Source organism: Dinoponera quadriceps, unplaced genomic scaffold (assembly GCF_001313825.1).
Source record: "Dinoponera quadriceps isolate SergipeBrazil2010 unplaced genomic scaffold, ASM131382v1 scaffold1153, whole genome shotgun sequence".
NCBI lineage: Eukaryota > Metazoa > Arthropoda > Insecta > Hymenoptera > Formicidae > Dinoponera > Dinoponera quadriceps.
The window spans coordinates 528,544-542,084 of record NW_014555324.1 but is presented as its reverse complement, the minus strand read 5'-3'; the positions used below and the strand labels follow the sequence as shown (position 1 = coordinate 542,084).

Genomic DNA, 13,541 nt, shown 5'->3' with positions numbered 1-13,541 from the left:
TCGTAGCTTTTATCATTCTACGTTCTGCTTCATTTACAGTTTTTTCGTCTATATATTGTCATATTGTACATTATACAGTCAGTCACAGGACGGTTGCAACAATTTTTTTTACATATATCGGAATATACAAAAGTTACGATGAAGTGAGCCTCTGATTGACGAACATGCGCGGTAGATTGTTAGACAACTCTACAAAAAAATTACATATACATATGTGATTTATATGTATATATATGTAATTTACATATACGGGCACGTCCGGATATATACATGTAATTTTGACGTATTCATATGTAATTTTGACAGGTGTCTGACTATTTATCTATCTATCTACTGCGCATGTTTATGAATCATAGGTTTGCTTCGTTGTATATTTTGCGTGTTCCGAAACATGTAAAAAAACTGCTGCAACCGTCCTGTAACCGACTATGCGTTGGCAGATTTTTAAACCATGCCTAGTTCGATTGTCACTCGTTTCGGATCGCTACACCGAGGAAAAAAGCATTTGGTTCGAAAAAATTGGCGGTCACTCAAAAAAATATCATGTCCAGCTTGAATAAATGACGCGTTGGAGTGACAATACGTTACGTTGATATAGTTGCTGGCCAAATTGCAATCGTTGGATCAATTGATAATTCATTACAACTCTATAATTTATTCAATAGACTAAACATCGCGCTTGAAAAATTGTATTCATTTAAGCAAAAATTTCGCTGATTCTACCACTTTTTCTTCTCAGTGTATGCATGGTCTTTAACTTGTGTAAAGTAAGTATTTAATCTGACCAGAATTTTATTAAATTGACGAACGAAATCATTGATACATCACTATTTAATTTAACGTAGGTTTTCTAAAATAATGTGACATTTTTCATTTCTATATTTTTGTTGAAAATGGTCCAAACTGGGAGCGGAACGTATATTTATGTATTTCTTATATGTATGTATGGAGAAAAATAATTTCTTGTAACGAACATATGTGTTGCGACAGCGATGACATTTAGTTAGCGTGATAAAATGAGTGAATTATTCGTAACTAGAGCAGAAACAGTTTTATTACCGGGATAGAAAATATCCTACTGAGTGAGTTTGTTCTTAATCTTTGTTAGAATGAAATAGTGTTTTCCTACGTGTCTATTCAGCAAAATAATCCAACGAATGGTAATTAGCACTCTTAACGAGTCATTTTGCCGTCCACGTAGCAAATGACAGATTTTGCTGCGACAGTATAACATTCACTGTGCCAGCAAATTATTTTTCTCCGCGCATAAAACCAGCGATCCACTCTTATTTGCCCGACTTATTATCATTTGTTTATTTCGCAATATTCCTGAAAAGTGAGTAAATTCTTTCCTCGGACGCATAATAATGAGCTGTCCTTGCGATGAGCATATTTTAATACTATTATATGAAGAGAAGATATTCTTTGTCGAAGAATGTAACTCACTAGAGGAAGAAGAAAAGAAGGAAAGCAAGCACCGAGTTTTCTCAGCGGTAGAACGGTATTTTTCCGTGTATACTTCCGTGGGAACGACGTTTCGCGTCTCGTCGGTGCGATTAGCCGAGTCTTGTCACAACTATCGTAACGAAATTACGCGCGACAGCGGAAACCGTAACGCGAGTTAATCGTTACGCGGCGAATTAGGCCGCCTCTTGATCAGCGCGCTCGTCCCGCAGATCCACCCGGTGCGCCGTACATAGAGGGCTACACCGAGGGCGAGACCGTGCAGCGCGGTCAGAACGTAGAGCTGGCCTGCCGATCACGCGGTGGAAATCCGCCGGCGCAAATAATCTGGTTCAGGAACGACGAGCAGATCTCGCGCAGCTATCGCACGGAGGGCGGCGCGTCCGAGAACGTGCTCTCGTTCACGGCCAGGGCACAGGACGAGAAGGCGCGCTACAGATGCGAGGTCTCCAACATCATGAGCGTGCAGCCCATGAAAGTGCACGTCGATCTCACTGTACTTTGTAAGTGTGTGCGATAATTGCGCGTTGCCTCGCGGTGAGGTAGCGTCGCTGTAAAACGCTGCAAATTGCATTTCGAGAAACTCTCCACGCGCGTGTCTTCCTCCTGTGTATACTATCCTCTTCCCCCGTAATTATATGTTATTATTGTCTCTCCCGTATGCATTAATGCCGGATCAAACTGTACTTGAATTTTAAGCGTCGCGCGCGCCTACGTACGGTGTGATTACGCACGTCATTAATCGCCCTACTTAACGAACCCGAACGAACGAAGAGTCGATCCCGGATCGATCCCCGGCGAGACGAAGGTCGCGGAGAAATAATAGAAGGAACGTGAATTTCGCCCGGCTCGGGGATTTCACTTATTTAAATGTTCTCCCGGGGCGCTGGGAAACGCGTATTTTCCGCAGGTGATACTTGAAATGTACTTAAGGCGGTGGAAAATTAATGCCGACTGGAACCTGTCCGTGGCACTTACCATTATTTTACCGCGAGGCATACTATTGCACGATCTTCTCGCCGACGGAACAGCCGCATAAATAATTCCGCTTCCCTATTTTCTCACCGGGGCTATACCGCGCGCGTTTACCCAAATTGGAATTTTGCTAACTTTATGCCCGCGTGATATACGGATAGAGCCGCAAAATGCCCGCAGCTGGCTTATATCGCGAGAAAGTCCGCGTTTATTGACGGCCCGTCAATAAACATTTATTCCGCATACATTTTACGACCTACTTCGAAGAGTTTACGACGCCCGGTGACATTAGTTTTCTACACCTCCGTTCTCAAGTAATTTCAACGGACATGTCAAGTGTAAAACTGCACGTTCGATGGCCGCATGTTAGTCCTTCCCTATCTTTCGTGCACGCTCCATTTTTAGCAGCCGAATCATTTGAACGTTCGTAGCTCCTCGACACACTCCAAATTCTAAGCCAACATCTACTTGAGATGGAAAAACTGGCGCAAATGGCGACCGATTTCTCTTTTCGGTTCGATCGCAAGTCGCAAATAAGAAGAAACACACAGAGATTTCTTTGGATTTAATAACATTTTTTTAACTGAAACAAATTTGTCCTTTGGAATGGAGCAGACAAAGGAAAGAATTCCTCTTCCCTATGCGCACGAAGAGAAACGATCATTCTCCCACGAGTTGCCGGAAGAGAGTGAAATATCCAGACGACGATTAAACGTTTCGCCGCGAAATAACCTTCTCTCATATGATACAGTCGCGCCCGCCGGAGTGACCATCACCGGACCGACGGAGGCCAAGGCGGACGACCAGGTGCTCATCACTTGCACGACGGAGAACTCGAATCCGCCAGCGGACATCAAGTGGACGGTGGACGGGCATAATTTCGAGAGCAACGCCTCGAAGACGGAGCCGGCGCCGAACGGCGGCTGGATCACCAGCTCGAACGTGACGTTCGGCATTAATCGCAGGAGCCGCAGTATCGTCGTCATCTGCCACGCTTCCAACGCGAAGCTCACGGAGAACGTGGTCGGCACGCACACCATCAACGTGATATGTGAGCAGTTCCTTCAGTGTCGTACAATTTCGCGCGAGAGAGAGTGCCACTCACTCGGCGCCGTACATAGCCGCGTGTAACGAGACTCTCTTTTGCCCACGGCGAAAATCTAATTTCAACCCCGCGTAAAAGAACCGTACCGGGTGTTCTGGACTTATCCCGCGGATACGACAGAGAATGACTCTCCGATAGTTGACTGTCTGTATTAGATTTCTTAGCACGCTTCTTCGTTAGATAAATCGCCCCTTCACTCTTTAAAGCACTTTAAAGCAGTTACTAGCGATCATGGTTATGAGTATTATGGTGAAATGAGATTATATAGCGCTGAACAGATAAAATTTGCTCACATGAAGAAATTATATATTCGGCTCCGCTAAAAATATCATGTTCTCGTTATTCAAGAATAATTTTCTTCAATTGAGAGTAAAGAATGTTAGAAATGATATCTTCAAGAAAACTTGAAATTATATTATTTTTATTTGAATATATCTTACTCTTGGAAAAAGCAATTTATATTATTAAATTGAATTATTGGAGGTTCTTATTATAACAATTTCTTTACTTTATTTCGAAATTGAGGCAACAATATCACATAAGAGGACGAAAGAGAGAGTATATTGAAGTAGAAGCCTAGGCAGCTCAGTGTTAAGAGCAGGCGTCCGGAAGGTCCCAGGTTTCGAGTCCTGGTCCAATAACTTCGGCTTCCAGATTTTCTCTCCGATTTATATAGTAGCTAGGTCTTATATTTAAGATCATCTTAAGTTTATCTTTAGATATTGTACGGGTCACTTCGTTGACTGCAAAGCATCTGAGGGTGAACCTAACCAAGACGATTTCAAGTATAAGACCTGATTTATATTGTGAAGTGAAAACGTTCATATTGTTGAAAAAAGATTAACGTACGTTTGATTCAAATATAGAATTATTCAAAATAACATTCACTTTTTATATGATTTTTTAAAATGTCCTAACAAGATTTATTATTTTCAGAATATCGTATTCTGCAGTGAATTATCGTAATATTGCAATCAAATTACAATATTGTGGAAATTCAAGATTATTAAATTTTTATAACAAGATTATATATTCTTACTTATATATGAAACAATGATCATATCGATCAGAATATTAGAAGTCTTAAATCGACGTTTATTTTTTTCCGTAAGGAGTTTGTTGCCGTGTCTGTTCTCCGTGTCCCGGCAGCTTCATTTGCAGGAACGACCCTTCGCGACCGAGGAATACCCTCTCCGTGAAAGCCGGAGAGCTTCCTCTCTCTCTCTCTCTCTCTCTCTCTCTCTCTCTCTCTCTCTCTCTCGTTCTTTACATTCTTGCACGCGAAACGTGTGATTTGATTAAAACGTAAACGCAGAACACACCGTCCCGCCCCTCTTCTTATCCCGTCCTCACGTCGATCTCTCTTTACTTCGAGAGCAGTAGTATTATTACACAAAGTAGATATTTCCTGCAACTTCCTCGTTCGTCCATGTCGCGATTTATGCACAATCACGGCGCGTACGTATCGAGGCGAGGCCGCCTAACGCGCGTCGCACGATAAAAAATAACGGGCACCCCGAGGAGTGGAGCGTGTCGTAAAGCACGCGGGGATACTCGGCGTTTACAGCGCGCCGTGGAAATTACGGATATATCCTACCCGCTTCTTCGGGTCGGCGACCAATTTGTGACGCGTTAGGGGAAATTGGGTAACGATAATGCCAACCGTTGTCGTTGACATCTTCGGCACGCGATGACAAATTAATCGACCGCGCCGCCGCGCATTACTCGCGCTCCCAGGCGTACACGCACGCGTGAACGTTCTCGCGCTCCCTCTCTGTATCCGTCTCCCTTGCGAGACAGAGAAAGAGGCCAGTCAGATGGTCAGAATTCATTTAACATGTTCGACGTTACGTCGCGCCGCGTGAAACATTCTCTCGCGGAACACATTCGTAATCGACCGACACATTAATTTCCGTCATAAATAAATAATCCCTGAATAATCAACTGTGTTTTGCAGCTTGTAATTACATACATTAAAATTACTCGCTATCCGAATGTACTAAACAATTAGTTAGCCTCTAATTAATAATACCGCTCACAATCCGAGGTCATAATGAATGCCGCTCGCGTCGGCGATACAGCTGGATTCGATAAAGCTTCTGAAATTTATTTATCGACCCCTTATTGAATGCCAATCCGGCGAGGGGCTAATAAAGAAAGCTGAGACGGACGAGAGAGAGAGAGAGAGAGAGTGCAACACCCAGACGTGATAAGCGTCGTGGAAAAAAATACTTGGTATTTCTCGTTTTTTTTCTATATTTTTACACGCGTTTTGAACATTTTTTTATTGTTGTATACATTTTCGCCCGGTTACTTTTTCTACACTTCTACGTTTGACCGAAATATTGTTCGAAACGCGGGGAAACGTGCAAAAAAAACACGAAAGTTTGAAATGTCCGAAGAGAGCGAGATAGAAATCTCGATTCTGATGGACGTGTGTCTGATCTCGCAGATCCACCTTCGAAAATAACCGTCACCGGATACGAGGAGGGCACGACGATATCTGCTGGGACGGTGCTGAGGCTCTCGTGCGTCGCCACGGCGGGTAATCCACTGGCTACGTTAACGTGGTACAAAAACGATCGCAAGGTACGTAAAACCGTAAAACCGATTGTCGCAGATCCCGGTTCACCGCACGGCTGTTCGTGAATCTTAGCTAATCGTGAATATTCGTGTTTTCCGGAAACTTCAATGAATAAATCCAAAAGTTCGGTTCGACTTTTGAGGCGAATTTGACCCTGTTTCATTCAAGGACGACAAATGATCCATCGACCAAATTACAGGCGTGACAACGATTTATTTTTCCTCACTCAATTAGAAATATCTAATTTTTTCTCACTTTTAAGAAAAAAACTTACTTTTCTCACTATTGTTAACAGCTAAACCGCTTCCATGCCCGAAATTATTCTCATCGTTGTCTGTGACTTTCTGTCAGCAAAATGTTATCACGTTAACATTGTTGTCTGTGTAAATGATGACATTTAAAATCGAATCATATTTTTGACTGACCTGATATTAATTATTAGAGATAATAATAATAATATGATTAATTAACTAATAAAATATTATTATTATAAATAAGTAAGCAAATAATTATTACAAATAAATAAATAATAATAATATTATTATTATTATTAATTTATTCGTTATTTATTAGTATTTTATCAGTCGACTCACTTAGATATATTTATATAATATTTACTCGATTCGCGTCCCTGCGGATACTCGAAATTCACCAATCTCATCGTAATAATATCCTTTTATATCGCAGGTCCAGGGCACAGTGAGGACGCGAAGTCACGCCGTCTCCAGTGACCTGCAGATACTCGTCAACGCCTCCGACAACAACGCCCATGTGCGATGCGAGGCGACGAATTCAGCCACCGAGATCCCTCTGCTCAAAGTTCACGTGTTAAAAGTCAACTGTAAGATATAATACGAGTCGCACGATTTCCTTCTCACAGATAAAGTCGTAGTCGATGTATGTCGTTACATGATCATTTCCGCAGGCCGGGTTGCTCTACATTTTTCGCGAGTATACGGAATATCGTCTTGGCGCAACTTTAATATTTACATAATTTTAATTAAAATAATTGGAGCGACATGAGAAGCGCGTACTCGCTTCTTTCAAGTATATTTCGTATTAACGTAAAGCGAAAAGTAGAAGTGCGTTTGAAAACAGTTTAAACATCTCGTTCCTTGTGCATCTCAGAAGCCGATCGGGTAACTTATTTTTCGAAAACGAGATCTCTCATTAGACCATCGTTTTCATTCCGAAGTATATCGAGAAAAAGTGTTCAAACTGTCTTGAAACAATCCACATCATGCAGCGAGTAAAGTTGCATCGAGAAATTATTAAGTATATCCAACGTTCTACGAATATCGAACGCTAACGTAAAGAGTTACTCTTCCGAAAAGACAATCCGAAAATTCTTCAACTTCAACGCGTCGAAGACCATAGTCTTACGCGATGTACTGATTCTCCCCTTAAAAAAACATATTTCGATCGATATATTCATTATTACATCGATTCGTATATCAAACTCCTATCATCGTACTTTACGTTCTTAATACGTTTATGTTAATCGCGCCCGCGAGGGGAAAAGAGAGAAAACTGGAGTTCGCAGCGCGCGCAGAAATGATCGCAATTACTACGGCCTTTTATCCAGCCGTGGTCGAATCTCGATATTAACGGCGAACTGTCGCGCAGTCCCGCCCGAAAGGGTGAAGATTAACCGCGAGCCCCAGGACTTCCACGCCGGCCAGGAGGGACGTATAATCTGCGAATCGAGCAGCAGTAATCCCGCCGCCGAGATGTCGTGGTGGAAGAACGGAATACCGGTACCCGGCACCAGGAACGGCACCAAGAACGGATTATACGGCGGCTTCGTCTCGTTTGTCGAGCTCGCGTTGGACTTAACCGAGGAAATGAACGGCGAGGTGTACACCTGCGAGGCCAAGAATACAGAATTGGGGAGATCCATCCACGACGCTACCACTCTAGACGTGCTCTGTAAGTATACGCCTGAGTATATCGCTTTAATGACATAATCTCTATATCGACGTAGATTGGCACGCACGCACGCACGTGCGAGAAAGAGAGATCGTTCAACCCGGAAAATGTCGCGCGCGCTACTTAGAGCCGATCCCTCCCGGTATCAGCGAGCTTACGTGTATTCGTAGAAATTCCGTCGTGTAAAAGTGTATTTTATGTGTTACGACGCGCGATAACGACTGTGAGAGCGGCAGGAAATTTACCGATCACCATGGGAGGATCAATGTGCTGCCTGGGAAATAAAATACGACGCGATCCGACATCTTAGATTATTTTAATCGTTACACTTGTAACGTTATTACATCCCTTTCTCAGTTATATCGGTTTCATCATCCAGATAATTCCAATATACGGAGCTCTGTGTAATTACTGCACGATTATGCTCGAAGGAACAAAATCGCGATAGAGACTTACTCGGCAAGCAATCCCGAGGGGATTTTTTTAATTTAATTTATTGGCCATTTAGAAAGATCCAATCATAGGGATAGAACGATGCAACCTTACGGCTGCACTAAGAGAAGAAATACACGGTAATGAGTTTTATATTAAAAACAGTCTACTGAAATTTTATGTTACTTTATAACATAGGGAATGTGTTAAAATGTATGCAAATATAATGTCAACATATGCTGACGAGGTAAATCTGTTAATTTAACATTATATATTTATGCACTTTTTAACACACTGGACCAACACAGACATGCGCGCTATTTGGCTAATTATTACTATTACACGAAAAATAATCTCAGTTCGTGTAATTAAATGAGCACCTTGTTGTAGCACCAGTCTAAAATTCGTTGGTGAGAAAATAATATCTCTGTTACTGTCAAAATGTGTAGTATGTACGATGATAGTTGTGAGTTGAAGTAAGCAACGACTCGCATCGAGATCGAGATTTTGAAATAGCCGATCAGCATCGCGGAAAAAATCTTTAATATTTTGATATTTTTCGAATTAAAGAGGGATTTATGTTAACACAAAATCTTAGTGGACCGTTTTTAACATGAAATTTTTTACTGTGTATCTAAAAGGTGAAAAGTATTTATTCTACGGTACTAACAACATATTTACTCAAATCTAAATTCTTTATTTAAATAAAATAAACGATTGTTTTCACAAAAAGCTATAGATTGGAGAAAATGTATACTTTTTCATTCGAAAAAATGAAAACTATTTTTTCATTGTAAAAACTTTTCTCAATGTAAAAATATGTATATTAAAATAAATATATTATTATCTATAAAATATTTTTCGTTTTTAAATATTTTGTTCTCAGCATAGTATTTACTCGCTCGAGTTTAATTATTATTTTAATTAATTGTTACATTATTTAGTTAATTCACATACTAATTTTCGCGTACTGGTTCCCACCGGCCCTCAGTGTTTTCGTTTCCCTTGATTAAATTCCGAAAGTACTTGGTTGCCTGGCGTTTACATCCATTCGAAATCCGCATCGAAGTTCTGTTCGATTTCTGACGCACGACAATTATATTTTTGAGCGTAAGCAAATTAACGCGCAAAATCACGACGCGTCATGAACTCATCTCATTCTTGTTGTCGCAGACAAGCCGATATTCTCGCCGTTAGATCCTTACGAGCTCACCGGCTTGGAGGGCGAGCCTTTTGTGATTTCCGTATCGGCAAGGGGCAATCCTAACACGACGGAGTACACGTGGACGAGGGACGGTTTGCCGCTCGGCAGCAGCGGCAAGAGAATAACCGCGCATGGCTCCACGCTGAATATCACCAGATTAGATCGTCACGACGCCGGCACGTACATATGCGAAGCGCTAAACAAGGAAGGCACCACTTTTTATCAGCTGAATTTGACGGTGCAGTGTAAGTAACACGCCGTCACACTGACGCCGAGAACGGCGCGTAATCGCGATAAAATTGCATCACCCTCGATCAACCTCGGGATCTCGTTAAACGAAGTTTCGGCAGGTCCCGAAGTTTCGGTTTGATACTTCGCAAAATGATCGATCAGCCCCGAAGTTAACGTCCGATTTTATAATTATCTTCCACAACGCTTCCACTCCCCCTCCTCCTCCATATTCCTTCGTACAATATAATTGTTCTCTCTGCCGAATTTTCTATATTAATAATTACTCGCGTTCTCTTAACTTCTCTATTGAGTTTTTCTTTCTCTTATCTTTCTCCTTCCCTTTAGTTTTCTTTTCCTTTCCATTATCTTTTCTTTGTGCTCGGTCTTCCTCGGTCCAATTTTCTTTTTTAATTACTCGCGTTCTTTCTCCGATATCCTAACAATTATTCGAGGCGAAAAATCGCGTTTCATTCCCTTCTCTCTCTCTCTCTCGAGGCTTCCGAGGAGAAATTGTTATTTCCGGCGCGCGAATCCGAACTTATCGTTTCGTTCCCGATGATCCCCACAGATCCGGCCAAGATCAAGCGCACCTCTTCCTCGGGGATAGTTTATCCGCCCGGCGCCGAGGCGAAGCTGTTCTGCGAGGTCGACGGCAGCCCGATCGGCGATGAGTATGTAACCTGGCAAAAAGTGGGATCGAACCCGGAGCTACCGGGGCGTTACTCGACGTCCTTCGTCAATCGCACGTCGTACCTCCACATAGAGCAACCCAGCCAAGAGGACGTCGGCGAGTATCGGTGCAAGGTCAACAACGGCATCGGCAACGTCACGTCGGACCCCATTCTCTTCATCACGAACTGTACGTACGAATCTGTATTATTTCGATCGCTCGGCTGCGCCGTAATCAGTGGCGGTACTCGAGGGAGAAGTACGTTCGAACGTACGATCGGAACCGGCGGGATTTAATTATCGCGTATCAGCCGATAATTTAATAGCGCCGCGTGTATCGTCCGGAAATTTAATCGTCATACATCCGGTTTAACGACGGCGTAATCCGCCGTATTGTTACAGCACAGCACAGTCTACCGTGTTTTCGGAAAAAAGGGTTTGGGGGCAGGGGGGGGGGGGAGACGGAGGAACGAGAACGATGCTTTTATAGAACGTAACGAACCTCTGATGTACATAAAAAGTACGGAACCGTATCGAGTGCTCGCGATAAATAATACCGGCCGGCTATTGTAGTCGGCAACAAATGCCAGCAAGTTGGCGGAACCTGCCGATCAATTACCGGTGTTAATAATTAAGTGATATCGCTGTTACTATTACGCGCGACAATAATTGCTCGACGATTAATTATCGAGCACGCAATAATATCTAGGGGCCATATCGCCGGTGTAATAATCATTGAAAAAATAGCCATGGTAATGCAAGGAGGATTCAACTCACGAAATTATGATTTTTGAGATTTTGCCACAATAGATCAACAAAGTTGAAATAAAAGGGAAAAATATGATGTTTTCTCTTTAAAGTGCCGCTATTTTGCGAAATTTTGCTATTTTTCCATTTTTAAAAGTTCAGTACCTTGTAAATATGATACAAGTGAAAAATATTTGTTTATTCATTTCAATGCAACGGTTGGGCCGTTATTTTTCCCACAGTTCAGCTCCGATTATAGAACCATTGAAATCTAGAACTATCAGGATGCCTTTTAATTGAAGTTTGAAGCTTGAATATTTTTATTTTTTTTATCACTTATACTAAAACGCTAAAAGTCCAAAGGAAAACAGTATAACGACGATATCTCTTTCCCTTTTTTGAAAATAAATTCGAATAAAACAGTCATTTTTTAATCGCTTAGACCAGAAGGTCCTTTCTTAAGCTTATCAATGGACACCTTTAAAGAAGATGAACTTTTGATTGACTTTTTGAACAACTCTTTGAAGGACCTCAATGCTATTTATACTTTTTAAATCATGTATCATCTTCATTTCCCTCGGAATGTACTCCATGTATGTTAAATCCTTCTTGCTTAATTATGGCCATGTATTCTCGCCGCTCAACCGTGCGTGCGTCGAGGAAGAGAGAGAGAGAGAGAGAGAGAGAGAGAATGAAGGGGGGGAAGAGAGAGAAATAAAAAGCCTGCGTGAATATTATTACGGAACATGTAAACCGTGTACGCGCGAAATGTCACGAAGTACCACAAGACGCATTCGTATGCACGACACGCGAACGCGTATCGGAAAAGCGCGTAATAAAGGATTTACTGGTACTTTTATGCGCAGTTAAACCGGAAATGACGAACACCCCATTGACGCGAAAGGCGGCTGCGAACAAAGGAATAAACGTCCAATTGTTCTGCAAAGCGCGGGGATCTCCATTGCCACATTTCACTTGGATCTTCAATGGGAAAACTTTATTGCCGAACGCAACCGAGAATAAATACAGTATCACTCACAGCGATGTAAGTCACTTTATAAGGAGTACTTATCTCTTAAATAACGAGTTCCCCGGCCGACGGTGTATCCCCTTTAGAGCGCCGTTTGACCTGAGACCTTTAGCCGCGCGTATTGTCGATCTTATTCTACATTTCACTTCAATCGCGAGCCCTTCCACCTCGGCGGAATCGCTGTCTCGCGTAGCGAGTGGGATTATTTACCGTCGGAGATTAAATTACCGTCTCGACGTTTGATTTCTCAAAAGGAGGGAAAGGAGAGGACGCGCGCGAAGAATTCATTGAAAAGTCCGTCTCATTCGACAAATACATGAAATAACCTGCACAAAATTTTGAGCAAGCTCTCATTATCAGGAGATGACGATTGCATTTTGAGCACGTTGAGCATGTCTGGGTGAGTTTCCGCCGAGTCCTTCATTTGCGCGTGACGATTTTACTCGTCTGATTAGAAGTGATTTCGCTAAATGTTTGGAAGAATATCGAACAGAAAAAAAAATATATCATCAAATGATCATTTTATCATTCGATCATTTTATCGAGAATTTGAGATTCACACGTGATTTCAACGTTATCACGGAATATCATCGTGTTTTTGTGCCCCCTCAGCTGTCCGAGCTCTACTCGGAGACAACGCTGACCATTTACCACGTGAGGTCACAGGACTACGGGAAGTATCAGTGCCGCGCCCAGAACAAAATGGGATACTCCACGGACGACATACACCTGGACGTGACGTCGCCGCCGGACAAGCCGAGCGACCTGGAGGTCTACAACGTCACCCATGACTCGGTCACGGTGATTTGGAAGCGCGGCTTCGACGGCGGCCTGCCGACGTCCCATCAAATACGTTGGAGACAGGCGCTGGATTACGAGGACCGCTACCATTACCTCGACATCTCGCCCGGCGACTATAAGGCCACGATATCCGGCCTGTCCCTCGGGACTTATTACGTATTTAGCGTGAAAGCCATCAACGAGAAGGGGGACAGCGGCTTCTTGCCGGACCTCCTCAAAGTCCAGACGCTTCGTAAGTCAAAATAATAAACACCGTAGACACACACACACACATACGTACCCCTGCCCGCGCTTTTTCCACTAGAAAAGGAAAATTCGTAGAACCCCTCTGTAGAAGAGAGCAAAAAGTAACGCTAACCTCATAGCATAG

General features: G+C 42.6%; 1 protein-coding gene across 1 annotated transcript in view; it reads left to right on the top strand.

Annotated features, from left to right (window-relative positions):
* The window catches only part of LOC106743825 (nephrin), an 84,485-nt gene that overhangs the window by 65,731 nt on the left and 5,213 nt on the right, over window positions 1–13,541 (top strand). Inside the window, exons 6-14 of the mRNA XM_014618036.1 lie at window positions 1,677–1,967; window positions 3,191–3,490; window positions 5,997–6,133; window positions 6,816–6,969; window positions 7,755–8,057; window positions 9,663–9,938; window positions 10,493–10,783; window positions 12,207–12,385; window positions 12,983–13,403. Coding sequence (XP_014473522.1) covers window positions 1,677–1,967; window positions 3,191–3,490; window positions 5,997–6,133; window positions 6,816–6,969; window positions 7,755–8,057; window positions 9,663–9,938; window positions 10,493–10,783; window positions 12,207–12,385; window positions 12,983–13,403 — 2,352 coding nt within the window. The remainder of the gene's footprint in view (window positions 1–1,676; window positions 1,968–3,190; window positions 3,491–5,996; window positions 6,134–6,815; window positions 6,970–7,754; window positions 8,058–9,662; window positions 9,939–10,492; window positions 10,784–12,206; window positions 12,386–12,982; window positions 13,404–13,541) is intronic.